At 42.6% G+C, this 23705-nt stretch overlaps 1 protein-coding gene across 1 annotated transcript in view; it reads left to right on the forward strand.

The window, feature by feature from the left end:
- The window catches only part of LOC124250287 (leukocyte immunoglobulin-like receptor subfamily B member 3), an 80002-nt gene extending 61731 nt beyond the window's left edge, over positions 1-18271 (forward strand). Inside the window, 10 exon segments of the mRNA XM_046682104.1 lie at positions 14151-14220; positions 14440-14475; positions 14647-14934; positions 15094-15393; positions 15620-15784; positions 16184-16303; positions 16617-16692; positions 16776-16813; positions 17058-17110; positions 18128-18271. Coding sequence (XP_046538060.1) covers positions 14151-14220; positions 14440-14475; positions 14647-14934; positions 15094-15393; positions 15620-15784; positions 16184-16303; positions 16617-16692; positions 16776-16813; positions 17058-17110; positions 18128-18271 — 1290 coding nt within the window.
- The last annotated feature ends 5434 nt before the right edge of the window (positions 18272-23705 follow it).

Below are 23705 nucleotides of genomic sequence, written 5' to 3' on the forward strand. Positions count from 1 at the left end.
AAAGAGCTGGTTCTTTGAGAAGATAAGTAAAATTGACAAACACCTAGCCAGACTTACAATGAAAAAAAGAGAGAAAGCTTGGATAAACAAAATCAGAAATGAAAGAGGAGAAATAACAACAGACTCCACAGAAATACAACAGATTATAAGAGAACACTACGAAAAACTATATGCCAACAAAATGGATAACCTAGAGGAAACGGATAAATCCTTAGACTCTCACTACCTCCCAAAGCTGAGTCAAGAAGAAACAGACAATCTGAACAGACCAATCAGAAGGAAAGAGATTGAAACAGCAATCAAAAGCATCCCAAAGAATAAAACCCCAGGACCAGATGGCTTTCCTGCAGAATTCTACAAAACTTTCAGAAAGGATTTAATACCTATCCTTCTCAAGCTATTCCAAAAAAAATTGGGGAAGATGAAACACTTCCTAACACATTCTACGAGGCCAACACCACTCTGATAGTAAAGTCTGACAAGGACAGCACAAAAAAGGAGAACTACAGCCCAATATCACTGATGAACATAGATGCAAAAATTCTCAACAAAATTTTTGCAACCTGAATTCAACAATGTATCAAAAGTATCATACACCATGATCAAGTGGGATTCATACTAGGGACACAGGGATGGTTCAACATCCACAAATCGATCAACGTGATACACCACATCAACAAATTGAGGAATAAAAACCACACAATCATCTCAATAGATGCAGAGAAAGCATTTGACAAGATCCAACAGCCATTTATGATAAAAACTCTTAACCAAATGGGGATAGAAGGAAATTACCTCAACATAATAAAGGCCATATATGACAAACCCACAGCCAACGTCATACTCAATGGGCAAAAACTGAGTGCCATCCCCCTGAGAACAGGAACGCGACAAGGATGCCCTCTATCACCACTCTTATTTAACATAGTACTGGAGGTTTTGGCCAGAGCAATTAATCAAGAGAAAGGAATAAAAGGAATCCAAATAGGGAGGGAAGAAGTAAACTCTCGCCGTTTGCAGATGACATGATCCTATATATAGAAAACCCCAAGGAATCCATTGGAAAACTTTTAGACATAATCAACAACTACAGCAAAGTTGCAGGGTATAAAATCAACTTACATAAATCAGTAGCATTTCTATACTTTAATAACGAACTAACAGAAAAAGAATTCAAGAACAAAATACCATTCACAATCGCAATGAAAAGAATAAAATACCTTTGGGTGAATTTAACCAAGGAAGTGAAAGACCTATACAATGAAAACTACATGACTTTCCAGAAAGAAATTGGTGACAACATAAAGAGATGGAAAGACGTTCCACGCACGAAGGATAGGTATTGGATTGGAAGAACAAACACAGTTAAAATGTCCATACTACCTAAAGCAATCTACAGATTCAATGCAATCCCAGTCAGGATCCCAATGACATCCTTTACAGAAATAGAACAAAGAATCCTAAAATTCATGTAGGGCAACAAAAGACTCAGAATTGCTAAAGCAATCCTGAGAAAGAAGAACAAAGGTGGAGGAATCACAATCCCTGACTTCAAAACATACTACAAAGCTAAAGTAATCAAAACAGCATAGTACTGGTACAAAAACAGGTGCACAGATCAATGGAACAGAATTGAAAGCCCAGAAATAAAAACACACATCTATGGACAGCTAATCTTCAACAAAGGAGCTGAGGGCATACAATGGAGAAAAGAAAGTCTCTTCAACAAATGGTGCTGGGAAAACTGCACAGCCACAAGCAAAAGAATGAAAATTGACCATTCTTTTCACCATTCACCAAAATAAACTCAAAATGAGTCAAACACCTAAGGATAAGACCTGAAACCATAAGGCTTCTGGAAGAAAATACAGGCAGTACACTCTTTGACATCAGTATTAAAAGGATCTTTTCAGACACCATGTCTTGTCAGACAAGGGAAACAATAGAAAGAACAAACAAATGGGACTTAATCAGACTACAGAGCTTCTTCAAGGCAAGGGAAAACAGGATTGACACAAAAAAACAACCCACCAATTGGGAAAAAGTATTTTCAGGTCATATATCTGACAAAGGGTTAATCTCCATTCTATATAAAGAACTCACACAACTCAACAACAAAAAATCAAACAACTCTATCAAAAAATGGGCTGGAGACATGAACAGATATTTCTCCAAAGAAGATATATGAATGGCCAATAGGTACATGAAAAGATGTTCATCATCACTGATCATCAGGGAAGTGCAAATCAAAACTACACTAAGATATCATTTTACACCCATTAGAATGGCAAAAATAACCAAAACAAAAAGTAACAAATGTTGGAGAGGTTCTGGAGAAAAAGGAACCCTCATACACTGCTGGTGGGAATGCAAACTGGTGCAGGCACTATGGAAAACAGTATGGAGATTTCTCAAAAAATTAAAAATAGAAATACCATATGACCCAGCCATCCCACCATTGGTTATCTATCCAAAGAACTTGAAATCAGCAATTCCAAAAGTCCCATGCACCCCTATGTTCATTGCAGCATTATTTACAATAGTCAAGACGTAGAAGCAACCTAAGTGCCCATCAACTGATGACTGGATAAAGATGATATGGTGTATACATATATACACAATGGAATACTACTCAGCCATAAAAAAGAATAATATCATCCCATTCACAACAACATGGATGGACCTTGAGGGTATTATGCTAAGCGAAATAAGCCAGATAGAGAAAGACAATCTCTGTATGACTCCACTCACATGTGGAAGTTAAACATGTAGACAAAGAGAACAGATTAGTGGCTACCAAGGGAAAGAGGGGTTGGGGGTGGGCACAAAAGGTGAAGTGGTGCACCTACAACACGACTGACAAACAATAATGTACAAATGCAATTTCACAAGGTTGTAAATTATCATAAACTCAATAAAAATTTTTTAAAGTATGACAGCATTTTTCTAGCAAAGTGAGGAGTAAATTCTAAACATAATGAGGATTTGCTCCTTGCATTAATTGATCATGTTAAGAGTTGGACATTCTTTTAATAGATATTGCTCAGCTCTATAAAAAAAAATCGTATGCGTGCAAAACCACAAATAATATAAAGATCTATTATTCTAATTTGGAAAGGATTGATCCAATGTCACTGGATACATCATCAATATATAAAAATCACTTGCATTTCAGACTTCCGGTTTTGGACCAAGTGGAAGTAGAAGCTTGGGTCCCTAACCACCCATAAGGCACAGTAAAAGTCTTGGACCTTAGAATACACCAAAAAACAGAGAGAAGGCATAAGATGGACTAAGACTGTTTGGACCCCAGGAATGACACAGTCAATGCCCAAGGAGCCATGAGTGGGACCTGGACTTTACCCTTCACCTGGCAGCAATGAGTCATATCCCATGTGACATAAAAGGCCTTCTATAACAAAATATTTAAATAAGATACAAACTCACAACATGATAGCCAAAATGTCCATGATTCTACTTAAAGAGATCAGTCGTCATAACAAGAACCAGGAAAATCTCATCCTGAGAAAAGACCGTTGTCAACAGATGCTGACACCGAAATGACAGAAGTTGGAATCATCTGATTGTAAAGCAGCCATAATAAAAATGGTTTGATGAGCAATTACACTTATGGTTAAAATAAATCTAAAAAAAGGAAAGTCTCAACAAATAAAGAGAAGATACAAAGAAGAAACCATTGGTAATTTTAGATCTGAAGAATACAGAAAGCAAAACAAAAGGTTCCATGGATGAGCTCAACAGCAGAATGGAGAGAAAGTGGAAATAATGAATAGAACAATAGAAATAACTCAATATGAACAACAAGGAGCAAATGAACTGGAAAAGAAGGTGAACAGAGTCTCGGGACACATGAGACTCTAGCAAAAGATGTCACATCCTTATGATCTGAGTCCTAGAAGCAGAGGAAAAAGAGGATGAGACTGAAAAACTATTCAAGAAATCATGGCTGGAATTTCCCCAAACTTGAAAAAATCATAAACATACGTGAAACCCAGCAAACCCCAAACAGGATGAACTCAAAGAAAGCCATGCCAACTAATGAAACTAAAAATGAGTTCCTTGAAGGCAGTGAGGCAGAAATGCCACCTGACCATAGCGGGAAACCATTCAGATGACAACAGGCTTCCCATCAGAAACCATGAAGGCAGGAAGCAAGTGAACAACATTTTTCAGCTGCTAAAAGAAAAGAGCTGTCCATTCCGAACTCTACAGATGGTGACATTATCCTTCAGGGATGAAGGGGAAATAAAAACATTCTCAGGTGAAGGGAAAGCTAAGAGGATTGATCACAACCAGACCTCCCCTAAATGAATTGGAAAGGAAGTTCTTCATCCAGAAAAGAACTGATAATGGGGGGAATCTTGGAACATGAGGAAGGAAGAAAGGAGAAAGAGAATAAAACATGTGGACACTGGGACATGCAGATGACAGAAAGTCAAAACTCCCCAGTTATTTCCCTCCATGAGCACTTACCTCACATTATTTTCAAATTTTGAGGGACCAAAAGCAAATATGCATACATTAGCATGCAATGATGTTTGCATCTTGTGTTAATCAACATTATTTTAGAAAACAAGGATAAATTAAAGTTGTATTTAATTCCCTGAGCTCACGCAGTGAAGGGAGATGTTTGAATTCCATGCAGCCCAGGGAACCTGGGGAACATTTGGAGCCATCAACACACCCCCTGAAGAGCCAGGCCTTGGTAGTGAGACCAAATGAGCTGCAGGATACGCCTAAACACAGATTGTTGTTAAGCCTTGAAAGGCAAAAATAACCACAAAATTGTTTAATCAACTTTAAAAAACAGGGCGGGAAACAGAATCTGTATACTCAACAGTATAACTTTCATGTTCCCTATTATCAAAATCAAAAACAACCCTGCACTCAGGTGGACAGCAGAGGTTAGTGCCACCCTCAAAGGCTTAAAGGAGGCAGCAATGGGGCCACCATAATACACCAGCCCGGCCCCTGCAAAAACTGGATGGATCATGGGTGGTGGATGGTGGAGGGCCACACACCTCGCCTCACCAAGTACTGACTCCTGTCACAGCTGCTCTGCAGGATGGATGCATTTACTAGGGCAGAATTCTGCAGCCTATGGTCACTTCTATGCAGCTGTGGATCTGGTAACTAAGCAGCAGCTCTTCTTCACCTGGGATGGACTGCAGTACACATTCACTGTGTCCAGGGATAAACTCACTCTCCCTCTTTCACAGCATCATCCAAAGGGACTGTCAGCATTTGACATTGGGGAGAACATCACATTTGTCCACAATATCAGTGACATGGTGTCACTTTGACCTGAGGAGTAGAGGGTGGCAAGTACTCTGCATGCCCTGGTATGAACTCCAGATAGTGGGAGATTTAAAAAAAAATGAAAAAGAAGGTCAAAGACTCACGTTGGCAAACCAGTGTACTTTATAGAGGTGCTGCTCTCTGAGCCCTGCCAAGACATGAGATGTATTGCACCTCACAATGCCCCACACGAAGAAAGAGACACAATTCTAGGTATGAGAATTCAGATGGTGGAAGCAGCATATAACGTACTTGAAAAAAACAGATTGATCAATTATCAGATGACTGAGAAATCTGTGGGTTTGAGTGGAGCCCAAAGGAAGATAGGGCTCTGCAGTGTCGGGACCCTACATCCATGGCCATGTGATCTGCCAAGTCCCGTGGTGCTATAAGCACCCATGTGTACTGGGATGCTGTGTGAGGTCCCTCCTGAGCCCCATCATCAGATGTGAAGTTTATCCCCCTTATGTTCCTGCCATCACATCACATGCAATAGCGAGTAGATGCCATTTAAAAGCTGCTCCTGACATGCTACTGGTTCCCAATAGAAAGCGAATGACTGACAAGGAGACATCAGGTGTCTACGCAACTGGAACCATCCATGATGAGCTGGCTATTGTTGTTCCCATAAAATCATAAGATTGCAACCCATTGTTGGATGACAGTGGCAGCAAAGGGGCCATGGACAGGTCCAGAGGAGAAAGATGAGTCACACAAAGATGTGGGTTAGATGCACATGATGCCAGCATCTGTACCCATCATGATGGCGCCTCTCCTCAGCTGTCATCTACAGCTCTATGGCCTGGGCCATGCCTGGTTGGTGGGATGTTTTGGAGAAGCATCTCTCTACAGCTCCACTCAGGAGTCTCTGATGAGAGAAAATTCATTCAGGAGACAGACATATGGGTGATAAAAAAGATAATGCATTTTTTGTGTAAAGAGATCCAACTAGATATAAAGGTGTACACGGACTCAAGGATAGTAGCAAATGCCTTTTCTATACGGTCAGGGGACTGGAAGGAGCATAACTGGATGGAAGAGACAAGGATATCCAGGAAGGATCCATACGGACAGATGTACAGGAGAGGGTACAAGGCACTGGATCTTTGAATCAGATATTAATGTCCCCAGAGAGCCCCACTGTAGACAAGGTCCTTAACAACCCAGGGGACAGGATGGGTCATTCAGAAGATATTAGGCAGCCTCTGCTCTTCATCATCCCAGTGCTTACATAGTGGCCTATGAAGGACAACCATGGTGGCAGAGATGGAGGCTCTTCATGAGCCTGGTGTCATGGACTGCCTTTCACTGAGAGTGATGCAACAACAGACGCTGATGGATGGCCATCGTTTCAGCAGCAGAGACCAACACAGAGTCCTTAATATTGTATCATTCCTTATGGAAGCATCAGACATGTGGCTGCAAGTTGATTTCAGCCCTGGTGGAATGGACACTATTTGAGCTTAACTAGTATGTATGTTTTGGAATATTGAGGCATAAAATGTACCCCCTTTAAGTGCATAGTTTGATCAGCTTTGGCAAATGGAGAGATTCATGTAACAACTACCACCACAATCAATATACAAAACATTGCCATCACTCCTAAAATTCCACAGTACCTTTTTAGACAATCTATTCCTCCCAAACTGAGACTGAAGTAAACAGCAATCAGGTTTCTTCACTACGTGTTAGTCTTGCCACATCTAGAATTTCATAAAAATGGAATCATACGGGATGTACTCTTCTGTGTCTGTCCTCTTTTGTGCAGTATAATGTTTCTTAAAATTTATCCATTTTATTGATATCTCATTTTAGTTTTACTTTCCTTTCTCCAAAGTTTATTGATGTTGAGCATTTTTTCATGTGCTCATTGGTCATTTAAGTATCTTCTTTTGAGAAATGTCTCTTCAAAGTATTCTGCTCACGGGGGAGGGTTTTATTATTATTTGTACACGTCCTTATTTATTCTACATTCAAATCTTCTATCATATACACACACAGTATATATATATTTTTTTCTCTTAGTCTGACTTCTTTCTTCCATTATCTAACACTGTCATTTAAAGAGCAAAAGTTTTTAATTTTATAAACTCCAATTACACTTGTTGTTGTTATTTGTGCTTTCTGTATCTTTTGAAGGAATCTTTGTCTAATCTAAGATTGTAAAGATTTTCTTTAATGTGTTCTTCTAGACAGCTTATGGTTTGTACTTTGGCAATTACATCTATGATCCATTTCATATTACTTACTGTGTATGGTGTGAGGTAATGGTCAAGGTTCATTTTCTTCCAAGCAGATATCCAGTTGTTCCAGCACTGTGGAGAAGATAATCTTTTCCTCAATGAAGTAATTCTGTCTTTTGTTAAAAATTGGTTGATCACCTACATGATCTCTACCTTTGGGATCTCCAGTCTGTTTATTTTTGTACCTCTTATCCTTATGCAAATACCACATTGCCCATAACATTTGTTCCTTCCATGGAAAGTCTTGGTTTAAGAAGTTGTCGAATTACATTCCTGTTCAAAATTGTTGTGCTATTCTTGCTCTTTTATATGTCCACATGTATTTTAATATCAGCCTGTCAATTGCTAAAATAGCTAGTTGGGATTTTGATTGGGGTGGCTTTGAATACACATCTGTTTACAGAGAGCCGAATTCTTAACAATGTTGAATTGACAATTAACAATACTGAATCTTTTAATCAATGAACATGGTATATTACTTCTTCTTTTTTTTAGTTCTTTAATTTCCTTTAGCTAAGTATCATAGTTTTCAGTCTTCAGATCTTACACATCTATATTTATATTTATTCCTACACGCTTATGGTTTTTGGAGCTATTGGAAATAGTATTGCATTTTCATTTTGCTTCCCAATTGTTCCTTGTTAATTTATAGAATGAAATTCAATTGATTTTTGAATACTGATCATATATTTTGAGACCTTGCTCCTTCACCTATTCGTTGTAGCAACTCCTTTGTAGATTCCTTGGGGTTTCCTCTATACATGATTATGAGGACTGGGAACAAAGACAGTTTTATTCCTTCCATTTCAGTCTGTATGCCTTTTATTCCTTTCACTTGTCTTATTGCACCAGCTAGTTCTGAATAGAAGTGGTGAGAGAATCGTTGACTTGTTCTCAATCATAGTGGAAAAATATTCAATATAATGTTAGCTAAATTTAGATCCTAGATGCTTTTAATCTGATTAAGGAAATTCCCTTTTATTCCTATACAGCTGAGCATTTTATTTATTTTATCAAATCTTTGTGTGAATGTATGTATGTAACAGTGTTTTTTCTTTGTTAGTCTCTTCAAATCGTAGATACCTCTATTGATTTTCAAATGCTGAACTAGCCTGGCATCTGAAGATAAATCCCATCTGGTTGTGGTGTATTGTCCTCTTCCTATGTTGCTGGCTTATATTTCCCAATATTTGCATCTATGTTCCTGAGGGACATTGGTCTACACCTTTCTTTCCTTGTACCATCTTTGTCTGATGAGTTTTTGGAGTAATCCTTGCCTCATAAAATCGTTACAAAGTGTTCTTTTCTCTTGTATTTTCTGGAAGAGACTGTGAAAGATTGTATTAATTCTTCTCCAAATGTTTGGTGGTACATGCCAGTGAGACAACGGTGGCCAGGAGTTTTCTTTGTTGGAAAGCTGTTTGAACTACAAACGAATTTAATATTTTTCAAGAATATCAGATAATTTCTTTTGAGTGAGTTTTCATAGTTTGTGTCTTTCAAGAGTTGGTCCATTCCATTCAAATTGTCCAATTTATGGGCATTGTGTTGTTTGTAGTAGTATTCTATTATCTATTGATTATTCGTTAATCAAAAATAATCCTACTTGTAGTGATATCCCATCATTCATGCCAGATGTTGGCAAGTTGTGTCTTGTCTATTTTTTCTATGATTAGTCTGGCTAGTAGTTTGTCAAGTTTAATAGTGTTTTTAAAGAATCAACTTTGGGTTTCATTGATTTTTGTTCCTGTGTTTTGGTTTCCATTTCATTGATTTCCATCCTCTCTTATTATCGCATTATGCTAACTTTGGGGTGAGTTTGCTCTTTTTTTCCTTGTGTCTTTGATCTAAACCTAGGGTTGCATTTGGAAACCATTCCCTGTTTAATATGAGCAATTGCTGCCCTTCCCTTCCTTCTAAAGTCTAATTTGGCTGCACCCCACTGATCACAGCCCCACCAGGGCTGTTAATGTTTCCAGATGTAACACACTGAACAGCTCCAGCATGAGGGGGTGAGGGTGAAAGGACCTATACGGGGGTAAGGCTTCTTCATTTCTCTTGAAGAAGTATAATGTTAACCCTCTGTGGACTCTGTGAAGTTAGGTGTGTATATTATAATACCTGCAACAGCCGTTTATTATGCTGTATTTTGATTCTCATTCAGTTAAAACTACTTTCCAATTTTCCTTGTCTCTCTTCAGCCCATAGAGTATTTACAAGTATATTACTTAATTTCCAAATAGTTGAAGATTTTCCAGATATCTTTCTACTAATAAATTTGTCCTTAAATTCAATTAGAGTAAGAAAAGAAATGATATATGATATTAATTCTTTTAAATATGTTAAACTTTGTTTTGTATCCAAGGATATGGACTATCTTGGCCAATATTCCATGTGCACTTCAAACGAATGTGTATTTTGCTGTAGGTTAAGTTTTCCCTGTGTGTCAATTACATCAAGTTGTTGATAGTGTTGTTCAGGTTTTCTGTGTTCTTCGTGCTTTGCCATTTGTTAGAAGTGTAAAATCCCAGACTGTAATTGTTAATTTACCTATTTATCCTTTCATTTCTGACTGTTTTTCCCTTACGCATTTTGATGCTCTTTGGTTTTGTGCATACACACTTAAGATTGCTATGTCTTCCTGGTGAGGTAAACTTTTTATCTTTATGCAATATCTTTCTTTATCCCTGATAAGTTTTTTGTTCAAAAACATATTTTATCTGACATCTTTTATTGTACTGTCTGATACAGTAGCCACTGTGGTAGATAGAGAAAGGCTGCTTCCTCCCCATTCCTGAAGATGTCTACATCCTGATCCCTGAAACCTGTGAATATGTTACCTTACGTGGCAAAAGGGACTTTGCAGATGGGACCAAATTAAGTATCTTGAGATGGAAACATTTTCCTGGGTTATATGGGTGAGCCCAAGGTATTCACAAGGTTTCCTGTAACAGAGAGACAAAAGGGTCAGACTCAGTGGCAGGAAATGCGATGATGGAACCAAGAGGTTGTCGTGACCAAAGGAAGGAGTTGGGAGCCAAGTATGGCAGGCAGTCTCTGGAAGATGGAAAAGGCCATGAAATTGATTTTATTCTTCCAACCTCTAGAATAGTAAGATGATAAATTTCTGTTGTTTAAATCCACTAAGTTTGTGGTAATTTGTTACAGCAGCAATGGATAACCTTGGCAACCACTAAAGCTTTCCTTTAATTAATTTTTTTTTTTAAAGATTTTATTTTTTCCTTTTTCTCCCCAAAGCCCCCCGGTACATAGTTGTGTATTCTTTGTTGTGGGTTCTTCTACTTGTGGCATGTGGGACGCTGCCTCAGCGTGGTCTGATGAGCAGTGCCATGTCCGCGCCCAGGATTTGAACTAATGAAACACTGGGCCGCCTGGAGCGGAGCGCGCGAACTTAACCACTCGGCCACGGGGCCAGCCCCTCCTTTAATTAACTTTGCATAATATATTCATCCTCTTACTTTTAATGTATTTACATTATTGCATTAGGTGAACCTCTGGTAGACGACATGGAGTTGGGTCCTGCTGTTGTTAATCCATCCTGTAATCTCTGCCATTTAAGCGTGCCTGTACCATGAAGTTTCCTTTCAGATTTACACTGTATTGTTTGTTTCTGCTTGTTGCCTCTATTGTTTTTTCTTCAGTTTCCCCTTTCCTGCCTTCTTTTGGCTTTTTGGAATACATTTTAGTATGCCATTTTAATTGATCTATTGGTTTTTTAACTGTAACTCTTTGCATGTTGTTTCCTGAGTGGCTGTTGTAGGTATTATAAAATACACACCTAAATTCACAGAGTCAACAGAGGGTTAACATTATACTTCTTCAAGAGAAGTGAAGAAGGCTTACCCCAGTATAGGTCCTTTCACCCTCATCCCCTCATGCTGGAGCTGTTCTGTGTGTTACATCTGCAAACATTAACAGCCCACCAGACAGTGTGATCAGTATTGCTTTTGACATCCAAACACACTTGAAGGAACATAAGAGGGAAAATATGCTATGACATATATCTAGATATTTTCCGTTTTGTGTCCTTCCTTTATTCTTGAATGTTCACGTTTCCCTCTAGAATTATTTCCTTTCTGCCTGAAGAACATAGCTTATTTCTTTTATAGCAGGTCTGCTAGCAACAAACTCTCTGTTTCCTTCCTCTCAGGATTACTTCATTTCAGTTTCATTCCCGAAGGATGCATCCAGAAGAATTCCAGGTGGCTCTTCTTGTCACTCAGAACTTTAAAATCTTCTGACCTGGATGTTTTCTGATGTGAAATCTGTCATCATTCAAGTCATTGTTCCTCTCTGTGTTTTGCACTGTTTTTCTCAGGATGCTCTCAGTTTTTTTGGTTTCTTTCTGGTTTTCACTAGTTTGATTATGCATTAGGATGTGTGGGCATGGTTTTAAAGCTCATCCTCTTTTGCATTTACTGAGAATCTTGGACATGTAAATTTATAACTTTCAAAAATTCATGAAATTGTAAGCTATTTATTTCTTAAAGTATTTTTTCTTCATTAATGTCGATCTCTTTTTGATGGGAGATCAACGATGTAAATTGTTTCAGTGATCCCTGAGTCTGTGTTCATTTTTAAAAATCAGTTTTTGCTCAACCCGTGCTTTCCCCCAGTGCCTGAGAAAGAATCCACAGTGTGAGAAGAAGAGCTCTGCCCAGGGGAGGGAGGAGCACTGAAGAGGGAGAAATGACTCAGACTTTTTGAAGGAAGATGATGAAGAAAAAGATGATGCTGACTTTAGAAACAAGGAAGTTCATGACGGGAAGTGTTTGGGGGAAAGAAAACCCACAGCCCCAGGTCAGGAGGCAGGACCATGGTTTCTTCCGAGAAATGGTGATTAGTCTTCTAAGCATCTTCCCAAGCCTCCTTCTCCCCCAGAGTCATCCTCCCTGTGAGGGCCCCACTGGCTCCTCCAGGCACCAAGGCAGAGAGAGGAACAGCCCACAGTAACTCTCTCTCTTTCACTTCACATCCAATCATAACATCCACACCACTATGCCCCTTGATCCCTAAGTTCTTAACAATATTCCTCACATTTTGCAAGACTCAGAGCATCTCGTCTGTGTCATCACATCAGCTTCCTTCCTGGTCTTCCCATCCAGGCCCCCATTCCTTTCTCCAATTCACTCCTTTCACTGAATCAAAAGGACTCATCTAATAACCCTGTCTGGTCTGATCCTGCCCTGCTCAGAACCCTTCCAACAGTTTCCATCTTCAAGACACATCCAAGTTGTACCATCTGATGTTCAGGGCTGTGAATGATCAGGCCTGAGCTAAACTCACCAGCCCCAGCAAACACAACTCTCCTCCTCAACCAAACTCATCACGGTTAACCACACCCCCCCAAGTACATGCACAAACTGAGCTACTTAACAATTCTGCACCTTCCTTGGGCTGCTCCCTCAGCCATCTGAACCTAGTCAACTCCTTTCCAACTTGAGGGACAAAGAGTCTATCCTGTCTCATTCCACTCAACTGTAAATGTATTTTGTGTTATAGGTTTGTGCAAGGGTTATACGAGAAAACCACATAAATGACTTAACATACTGATCAACACGCCATCCAGAGGCCAGATTAATGTTGGAGTTTTATTTTATCAGTACAGCCTTCCTGCATTACATTTCTACATGGTGACCTTCTTTTAAAACAGAAATATGTTCACACTGTCTGTTGCTTTAAATCTTCCCATTGTCTTAAAGATAAAATCTAAAATACTCGCAATACTTGCTCAAGGTCCTGTGTGACAAGGCCCAGCCTTCCCCTGATTGCTCTCAATTCTGAAAACAGCTCAGGTCTTTCTGGTCAAAGATGCGCCACCACCACCACCTCTAGGCTAACCGCTGCTCATACCTTGGGTCACTCCATCCCCAGAAGGACCTCTCACAACCAGGACCCAGGTTGCATGATGTCTACCTGTTATTGAATCTCGTCGTCCCCTATTTTCTTTTTTCTACCAAATTGTAACAATCTCATAAGAAGATTATACTTGAATTTTGTGCCACCTAAATATTTGCAACGTCTGTCTTCACTCCTCTGAGCCCCATGAGTCCAGGGAAACACTCTGTCAGCTTCACCAATGACTCTCCAGCTCCTGGCGCTGTGACTGGACATGGGAACTGCTCAAGAAATATTGACTGATTGCCTGGCTGATTAAAGGAAGGTATAAAAATTGCATTTCCAGAAGCTCAGCAAAGGGAAGTGATTGGCCCCAGGTCACAAAGCCTCTATAAGAGGCAGACTCAGAGTTGGAATGGAATTTGGGCTGATCCTCTCCTGCCTTCTCCAAGCCTCATGCTCTGGGAGAAGTGTCACTCTCTGGATTTAGGTTTTGGAATGGGGTAGAGGCAGTGTTTGGGGTGTGCAGAGATTCAGAGCTGGTCTACAGGGTCCCCAGAGCCTGCCATCTCCTTGGCTCCATCCTTCAGGCAGAGCAGAGCGAGGCCCTAGGAGGGGCTGTTTTCCTTCCTGTGAGGCCAGAGATGAGGAACCTGTCAAATGTCACACAGACCCTGTCACATCCCCTGCATCTGGCTGTCCTGTCAGGTTCTGTGGAACTTATTATAGTCGTCCACACAGGGAGGGATGATGGGAAGCAGTACCAGGACCGCAATCCTCACTTCTCTTCTCTGCCTTGGTGAGTTTCGGGGAAAGAGGAGGGATGGAGTCCCCTCCTCCTCCAGGTCTTGGTCCCTGAAAGACCTCAGGACTGAGGAGGCTCAGTGGGGGCAGAACTTTGGGGGTAGTAGAAATCTGCTGATCCCCAGATCTGACCCCACACGCAGGGGCCTAGACCAAGCATGGAGCATCTATGTGTGGGTGGGAGTACTGGCACTGACAGGGAACTCTCTTCCAGGGCTGTGTCATGTCCTGTGGAACCAGGTGCAGGCAGGTGAGTCCTCCCCACACCTCCTGCTTCAGCCCAGTAAACTCCCTGAGCAACTGGAAGGAGCTCAGAGGGTCTGGGCTGATGGTGACCAGTCTGGAAGGGGCCTTGAGTGACAGCTGGGGAAGCTGAGGGGAGATGGGCTCCCACAACACTTCAGGTCTGATTCCTTTCCAGGAACCCCACCTAAACCGTCCATCTGGGCTGACCCAAGCCCCATGGTCACCAAGGGGAGCCCTGTGACCATCTGGTGTCAGGGGTCTCTGCAGGCTAATGTCTACCATCTATATAAACAGAACATCTCTAAACCTGTGGAGACAGAGGCCCCACAGGACTCCAGCAACAAGACCAGTTTCTCCATCGAATCTATGAGCACACACACTGCAGGGCTGTATCAGTGCACGTACAACACCAGCATGAACAGCTCATCAGAGCTCAGTGAACCCCTGCCACTGGTGGTGACAGGTAAGGGGGAGGAGCCGGGTCCCCTCCCACTGTGGGCTCCTCCTCGCAGGCAGAAGGGAAAAGAGTGTGGGCTCAGGGGACCTCAGCCCTCACAGTCCACACCTGGGGTACGTGAGCTGATAGTCCCCCCTTTAACACAGCTCCCTCCTTCTCCCTCAGGAGCCTACAGTGCGCCCTCCCTCTCAGCCCATCCAGGCCCTGTGGTGGCATCAGGAGGGAATGTGTCCCTCTCATGCAGCTCCAACTTGACATCTGGCACTTTCTGTCTGCTGAAGGAGGGAGGAGCTGACCCTCCCAGAAACATGGAATCAAGGACCTCTCATGGGAGGGGGCAGGCTGTCTTCCCTGTGGGCCCCGTGAACACCTCCCATGTGGGGACCTACAGATGCTATGTTTCTCACAGCTCCTATCCCTATGCATGGTCAGACCCCAGCGACCCTCTGCATCTCGAGGTCACAGGTGGGTGCTCCCCTGATGCATCCATTTCCTGGGACCCCAAAATGACTGACCTAAGCTGTGTGCCCAGTGGAGCCCTTGGGGTGATGGGGGTCAGTGACATGGCATCCTGGGGCCTGAACCACAGAGCAGGAGGCTTGGGGAAGGACCCATGAGAACTCTTACTGCAGACCCAGTGGGTAATGTGGGGTGTGCATCCCCTTCGAAGCCACTGTCCCCTTCTCTCCAGGTGTGTACAGGGAGCCCTCCCTCTCAGCCCAGCCTGGCTCACGGGTGCTCTCTGGACACAACCTGACTCTCCAGTGTCTCTGAGAGGCCTGGCTGTGTTTAGGGCTCAGGAAGGACAGACCTCCCTCCTGCCCTTCCCAGATGCACATGCTCCATGTGCACTCAGGTCCCACGTAGGGGTGCCAGACCTCTGCAGAGTAGGGGACGGGTCTGGGCTGGGAGGAGGAGGAGGGGGAGGGATTACGTTTGATGGACAGGTCTCTGCACTCATGTTCTCCCTGGAGGGTAACGGGACAGAATAAAAAATAATAGTAATAAAAAACCCCAAGGAAACTCACATTCTGGGTTCCAGTCCCAGCTCTGCCACTTCAGGCTGGGGGACCTGGGGCACATGATTTACCTCTATGTGCCTCGGTTTCTTCAAGTGGGAAACGAGTGTGCTGGGGACGGCAGTTTCCTCTGTGTTAGAGAAGATGAATCCACAGACCCCAGCACGTGTGTGGCCCAAATAGGTGTTCCCTTAAGTAGCATTATTGGCTCATTCATGATGTCACTCATGCCCAAGGTTTCAAATGGTACCTGAAGGTTCTGATTGGAGTCTCTGTGGCCTTCATCCTGCTGTTCCTCCTCCTCCTCCTCCTCCTCCTCATCCGACACCGGCGTCAGGGCAAATACAGGAAGTCAGGTGAGTAGGGGACAGGGCAACCTGGGTCACAGGAGGAGGTGGGTTTAGGGCACCAGCCGGAGGGAAACCCAATAGATGGGAAGGTCAGCCTGTAAGAGACTTTTCCAGAATCTCAAGTCAGAAAACCGTAAAGGAAACACTTAATAACACACAGGTACACATTTACGGAGTTCTTTCAACTATTTCAGTCTTATGAAACGTTGAAACATACAGGCGAGTATGTATTAAGCTTTCCTTTTTTCCTCCAAAATCACATTTGGAGGGTGAGTGGTCATAACCTCCCAGGACTGAGACTCTGTCCGTCTTGACCCAGCCCAGAGACAGGCTGATCTCCAACTTCCTGCAGGGGCTGCAGACCCACAGCCCAAGGACAGAGGCCTGCAGATCAGGTCATTCCCGCCCCAAAGACCCCAGAATCCCACCCCGCCCTGGGCCCCCTCTCTGCCCCTAACACTCCCGTCTCCTTCCCCAGCTCCAGCCCAGCTGCAGATGCCCAGGAAGAGACCCTCTGTGAGAGGAAGAAGGGACCGCCCTGGGGCTTGAGGGGGCACACAGATTTCAGTGGGCCATGGGGGGACAGGATGGGAGGGTCTGGGGATTCAGAGTGAGAAGGACTGAAATCCCCTTAGTGATCTCGGGCCATCTCCTCACCCCTGGACCTCAGTGGTCCATCTGGGAGCAGAGGAGGGGCCGCAGCCCTCAGAGACCTCAGGGAATCCTGACAAGAGACACACCCCCTGTTCTGCCCCAGCAGATGCTGCCGTGAAAGACACCCAGCCTGAGGAGGGGGTGGAGCTGCACCATCAGGTGAGACCCCTGCCCTGTCCAGGCCACCAGGGACCTTCCTGTTGCCAAACTTGATCCAATGGACATTTGGCTGTCCTCACATCACCCAGCTCTCAGCAGCATCCCACACTGACCTCTTGTCTCGGGCACCTGGGGCGTCCTGCTGTGACTTCATTCCTCCTGGTTTCGGTGACCTCATGGCCCCCACTAAGTGATCCCCTTTCCTGGTTCCTCATCCTCTGTCTGACCCTCTGGTTGTTGGATTCATCCCCAGGCCTCAAGAGGATGCATGAATAAGTGAATCACCTATAAGTCCCCTAGGCTCCCCTTCATTCATTCACTCAACAATGTGCACAGGGAGCTCGCTGTTCACCTGGCTCCATTCAGGTGCTGTGGGTACAGCAGTGAGCAATACTGTCTCCACGCTCCTTGAGCTCAGCTCGTGGGGGAGAGAGACAACATGCAAATACATGGGTAGGGTGGTAGAGTGCAAAGTGCTGTTAGGGAAAATAAAGTAAGGAAAGGGGTAGAGTGTATGGTGGGGGCAGAGGGAACAGCAGGTGCAAAGGTGCTGAGGCAGCAACATGCTTTTTCACAAAGACAGGACATGTGACTGGAGCCAAATGAGCAAGAGAAAACATGTTAGGATAAGAATCAGAACCATAGACAGCATCAGATGCCCAAGGCTTAGGAATTCCCTGAAGATTCCATCAGGAACGTGACCTCACTCTGTAACAGTGTGAACAATTGACTGGAGGAAGTCAGCAGTGGGATCAAGGAGACCCTGTTTCTGTCCCTCTGTTTCCTTCCAGCAGGGTCCCCATGATGAAGACCCCCAGGGAGTGATGTATGCCCCGGTGAGCCACTCAAGAGCAAGACTCAGGCAGGGGGTGGCCACCTCTCCTTCCCCCCGTCAGAGGAATTGCTGGATGTAAAGTACAGGCAGAGGGACAGTCAGGTGGCTCCCATCCTCCCCAAGCTCCCAGGCCTCCCCCATAGCAATGACATTTCTTTCCCCCCACTGTCCCCCTTCTCCAGGCTGCTGCATCTGAAGCCCCCCAGGACGTGACCTACGCCCAGCTTAACCACTCTACCCTCAGACGGGAGACGACACCTCCTCCCTCCCAGTCAGAGGATCCCCCAGCAGAGCCCAGCATGTACGCTGCTCTGGCCATCCACTAGCCCAGGAAGGACCCGGACCCCATCCTCCAGGGAGGGAGATGGCAGGGATCCTGGAAGACACAGGAGCTGCCCCCAGAGGACAATCTAATGACCTCCAGCCAGCCTGGACTCCTAACGTGGACCACCAGGAGCTTCTGCAACACTTTGGGAGTCACCTGATTCTGCAATCAAAGATAACTGATATCCTCACATTTTGGACATAAAGCTGCAGACTTGTCAATAATCCATGAGTGAAATGGGAAAACCCACACAGAAGGGAGAGAATGTTTAAATTGGATGATAATGTAAACATTACATCAAACCTACGAAATGGGAAAACTAAGAACCATGAACGAATATATTAGAAAACAAAAAGTCTTAGAAAAAATCAATGACCTATGCTGTCGTACCAAGAATTTAGAAAAAGAATAAGAAATTATTCCAAATGAAGATAACAGGAGGGAAACAATAATGATGAGAGTAACTAGTAATGAGGACAAACAGAAAGTCAAGTCAATAAACCCGAAAAACATCATCTCTGAAAACAGTAATCGTGCTCTTGAATCCCAGCCACACGCTCAAGGAAAAAGGAGGGAAGGCTCCCGTTACAGTATGAAGACCACATCACAGATCCTATAGACTTTAAATAGGTGACAGATCCTTATGAAGCATTTTATGTCAATATATTAAAAGTGTAGATGAAATGGACAATATCCTCAAAAATGCAATTTACCAAAATGAGGGTCATAAAAACAAATAGAATGTCTGAATTATCTTATATATTAAAACTGTTGAATCTGTAATTAAAATTTTCCCAAAAAGTGAACTCTGGGTCTGGAAATCTTCACTGGTGAATGCTTCAGAACACTTATGCACTTGTGGAATACACACATACACACACGTGCACACACACACACACGGACGTGCAGGGATGCATACATACATACACAAAGACACACACACATGCACAAATGACCACACACATGCAGACAGACACACACACACATATACACCTACCAGACTTACGCTTCCTCCGAAAGTAAAGGAGGCAACATTCCTCCCAACACCTTTCATCAGGCCAGAAAAATAATTGATACCGAAACCTGACAAGGAAACTACAAAATGGGAAAATCACAGGAAGCTCTCTCACAGGATCTCAGCTGTAGATTCCTACACAAAATATTCCCAAACCAGAGTCAGTGATATATAAAATGGATAATATAGCATGACCACGCTGGTATGTCCTTTTCAGGAAGGCATGGTTGGTTCCATATTCAAAAATCAATCAATATATTTCAAACATAAAAGAATAAATAGAAAAATGACCACAGCAACAGGTTCAAAGCTCCTGAAAAAAATACATCCCTGGACTGTAATTAGTCTTTGGTTGGTGAACATGTTGTAATCTACACAGAAATCAAAATATATGATGATGTACACCTGAAAAAAAAGGAATCTGTTAGGGAATATGCTGGTATGTGAAGAAGAACTTCCTACCCATTCTCACAAAAGCAGACCCTGTAGGATAATTGTGGGATAAAATGAGATGTTAAATTAAAAAAGAATATATAAATAATTCTCAAAACGCAGCAGTAAAAAGACAACCTTTTTTTTCTTTTTTTTTTTGGTGAGGAAGATTGTCTGTGAGCTACCCTCTGTTGCCAATCTTCCTCTATTTTGTACGTGGGATGCAGCCACAGCATGGCTTGATGAGCGGTGTGCAGGTTTCCACCCAGGATCCAATTCCATGAACCTTGAGATGCCGAAGCGGAACACACAAACTTAACCACTACACCACTGGGCTGGCCCCAAAAACAACCAATTTTTTTTTGAGGAAGATTAGCCCCGAGCTAACATTCACTGCCAATACTCCTCTTTTTGCTGTGGAAGATTGGCCCTGAGCTAACATCCATGCCCATCTTCCTCTACTTTATATGTGGGATGCCTGCCACAGCAGGGCTTGATAAACAGTGTGTAGGTCCATGCCCAGGATCTGCACCAGTGTCCCTCAGGCTGCTGAAATGGTGCACATGAACTTAACTGCTACGCCACTGGGCTGGCCCCCCAATTTTTTTTTTTTTTTTTTTGATGAGCAAAACATTTGAATAAACACCTCACCAAAGAGAATAAGCAAATAAGCACATGAGATGATGTTTAGCATCATTAGCCCTTAGGAAGATAAAAAAATTAAAGCCACAATAAGACACCAAGACATACCTATTAGAATGGCTTAAAGAAAAAATACTCACAAGGCCTAGTAGTGGCAGAGGTGGAAGCATCTGAATCTCTTATGCACTGCTGGTGTCTCAGCCTGTCCTGGTGGCTATAACAAAACACCATAGACAGGGTGGCTTATAAACCACAGAAATTTATTTCTCACCATTCTTGAGGCTGGAAATCTGAGACGAGGTCCCTCTGTGTTTGGGTGAGGTCCTTCTTCTAGGTGGCAGACTCTGTTTGTCTCTGAACAGGGTGGAAGGGGTGTTAGCTCTACAGGGTCTCTTTGATCAGGGCACTCATCCACCCATGAGGGCTTCGCCTCCCTCTCATGACACAGTCATCTCCCAAAGGCCCCCCTCCTAATGCCATCCCCTTGGGCCTTAGATTTCAACGTAAGATTTTGGAGGGACACAAACATTCACACGATAACAGTGGTAGAAACGCAAAATTGTGAGTGACTCTGGAAAACAGGCACTTTCTTACAGAGTTTGTCATCTTAATAAATCAAGTCCCAGCATCATCTTTGTGTCTGGCTTCCTTTGCTCATCATTAGGCTCATGAGGTTGAGAGTCACGCGCAGTATTTCATTGGGCAAATGCCCCAAAACTTATTTTATCCATTGTGTTGTCGATGGGTGTTGGGAAAGTTTCTGTTTGGGGCTTATAATCCTGGACGCGCCTGTGAATGTGTCTTTTTGTGTGTCTCTTGGGGAACATTTCTGTTGTATATACACCGAGGACTGGAATTGCCAAATCTTAAGTTGTGTGTGTGTGAGAATTTAGTAGCTGCTGCCAACCATTTGCCAAAGGAGTTCTTCAAATTAAAATTCTCACCAGTCATGGTTCCAAATCCTGGCAAAATTAGCATTTTCATGCTGTTTGGTTTTAGCCTTAAATTATACTAATGGAAACAAACAAACAAAATACATCACCATCTATAATGAAAAAAAAATCTCAGAAATAAAAGGGAACTTCCTATCATTTATGAAAGCACCTTTAAAAATCTACAATGGAAATAATTTTTACAGGTATAAACTTGAAATCTTTCTGCCTGTGGCTGAGAATAAGACAAGAATGTTCACTATGACCTCTTCTATCCAGGACAACTGTAAGAATCAACCAAACAAAAAAGGCAAAAAAAAAAATGTGATAAGCAGTGAAGGGATGGAATAAACGTGTATTACTCACAGATTACACAACTGTGTACATGGAAAACCCAAAATGATATAAAGATCTATTATTCTAATTTGGAAAGAATTGATCCAATGTCACTGGATACATCATCAGTGTATAAAAGTCACTTGCTTTTCAGACTTCCAGTTGACACCAAGAGGAAGTAGTGGTATGTCGCTCTAACCCCCTATAAGGCACAGTAAAACTCCTGGACCTCGTACATACAAGAAACATGAGAATACTCCAACAGTGGAGAGAAGGCAGCAGATGGGCTAAGACTGTTAGGACCCCAGGAGTGACACAGTGGGTGTCAAGGGAGCCACGTGGGAGACCTGGACTGTAGCCTCCACCTGACAATAATGAGTCAGTAAGAGCGAGACAAAAGGACCAGAGTCAGTGGTAGGAAACGCAATGATGGAACCAAGAGGTTGCAGTGATGGAAGGCAGGGCTCAGGAGCCACGTACAGCAGGCAGTCTCTGGACGCTGGAAATGGACAGGAAGCTGATTTTCACAGCAGAGTCTCCAAAATCAAGCACCACTGTGCCATCTCAACTTTAGCCCAGTGAGACTGACGTTTTTACTTCTGACCTCCAGAACAGTAAGATGATAAATTTGTGTTCTTTAAATCCACTAAATCTGTGGTAATTTGTTACAGCAGCAATGGGAAACTTAGGCAGCCATTTATGTTCTTTTAATTAATGTTTCCATAACATATCCTCTCACTTTTACCCTACCTACCTCATTGTATTAAAGTGAACCTCTGGTAGACCGCCTGGAGTGGGGTCATAGTTCTTGTTATTCCAGTCCTACAATCTCTGCCATTTAATTGTACTTGCACTGTTTATATTTAACGTAATTATTGAAGGTTCTTTTTGGGGTTTACCATCGTATTGTCTCTTTTATGCTTGTTGCCTCTATTGGTGTTTCTTCAGTTTTCCTTTCCCTGTCTTATTTTGGCTTTTTGGAATACTTTTTAGTATTCCATTTTTAATTTATTTATTGCTATTCCAGCTGTAACTCTTTACATGTTGTTTCTTAAGTGGCTGTTGTAGGTATTATAATGTACACACCTAATTTCGCAGAGTCCACAGACTTAACATTTCACCTCTTCAAGAGAAACGTAGAAGTCTTATCAGCACCATATAGGTCCTTTCACCCTCACCCCTTTGTGCTGTAGCTGTTCTGTGTGTTACACCTACAAACATAAAAAATCTCACCACGCAAGGTGATCAGTTTTGCTTTCAACAGCCCAACACATTTTAAAGAATTGAGATGACAAAAATATGCTATGACATTTACCTAAATATTTACCATATTTTGCTCTTTCTTTGTTCTTGAATTTACAAATTTCCCTCAAAATTATTTTTTTTCTTCCTGATAAATTTACCTTATTTCTTTTAGGACAGGTCTGAGGACAAATTCTCTCGGTTTCCTTTGTCTCAGAATGACTTCATTTTGCTTTCATTCCTCAGGACACATCCAGAAGAATTCCAGGTGGCTCTTCATGTCTCTCAGAACTTTAGCATCTTCTGACCTGGATGGTTTCTGATGTGAAATCTGTAATCATTCAGATCATTTTTCCTCTGTGCGTTTTGTGGCATGTTTCTCTGGATGTTCTCAACTTTTGTGGGGTTTTTTTATTTCCACCAACTGGATTATGATTATGAGATGTGTGGGCATGGTTTTTAAAGCTTATCCTATTGTATTTGCAGAGCATATTGAATGGGTATATTTATGACTTTCAACAAATCTCTGAAATGGTCAGCTACATATTTCTTCAAATGTATTTTCCTTCATTAGTATCATTTTCTTTTGCTGGGAGATCAACTATATAAATTGTCTTACACATTCCTGGGTCTGTGTTCATTATTTAAATTTTTTTGCCTCCAACAAGTGCTCTCCCCCAGTGCCTGAGAAAGAATCCACAGTGTGAGACGAAGAGCTCTGCCCAGGGGCAGAAGGGGCACTGAGGAGGTAGAAATGACTTAGAGGTTTGAAGGAAGTTGATGAAGAAAAAGGTAGTGCTGACTTATGGAAGCAAGGGAGTCACTGAAAGTAAGGG

The sequence above is a fragment of the Equus quagga genome, chromosome 13 (assembly GCF_021613505.1).
Source record: "Equus quagga isolate Etosha38 chromosome 13, UCLA_HA_Equagga_1.0, whole genome shotgun sequence".
NCBI classification, from domain to species: domain Eukaryota; kingdom Metazoa; phylum Chordata; class Mammalia; order Perissodactyla; family Equidae; genus Equus; species Equus quagga.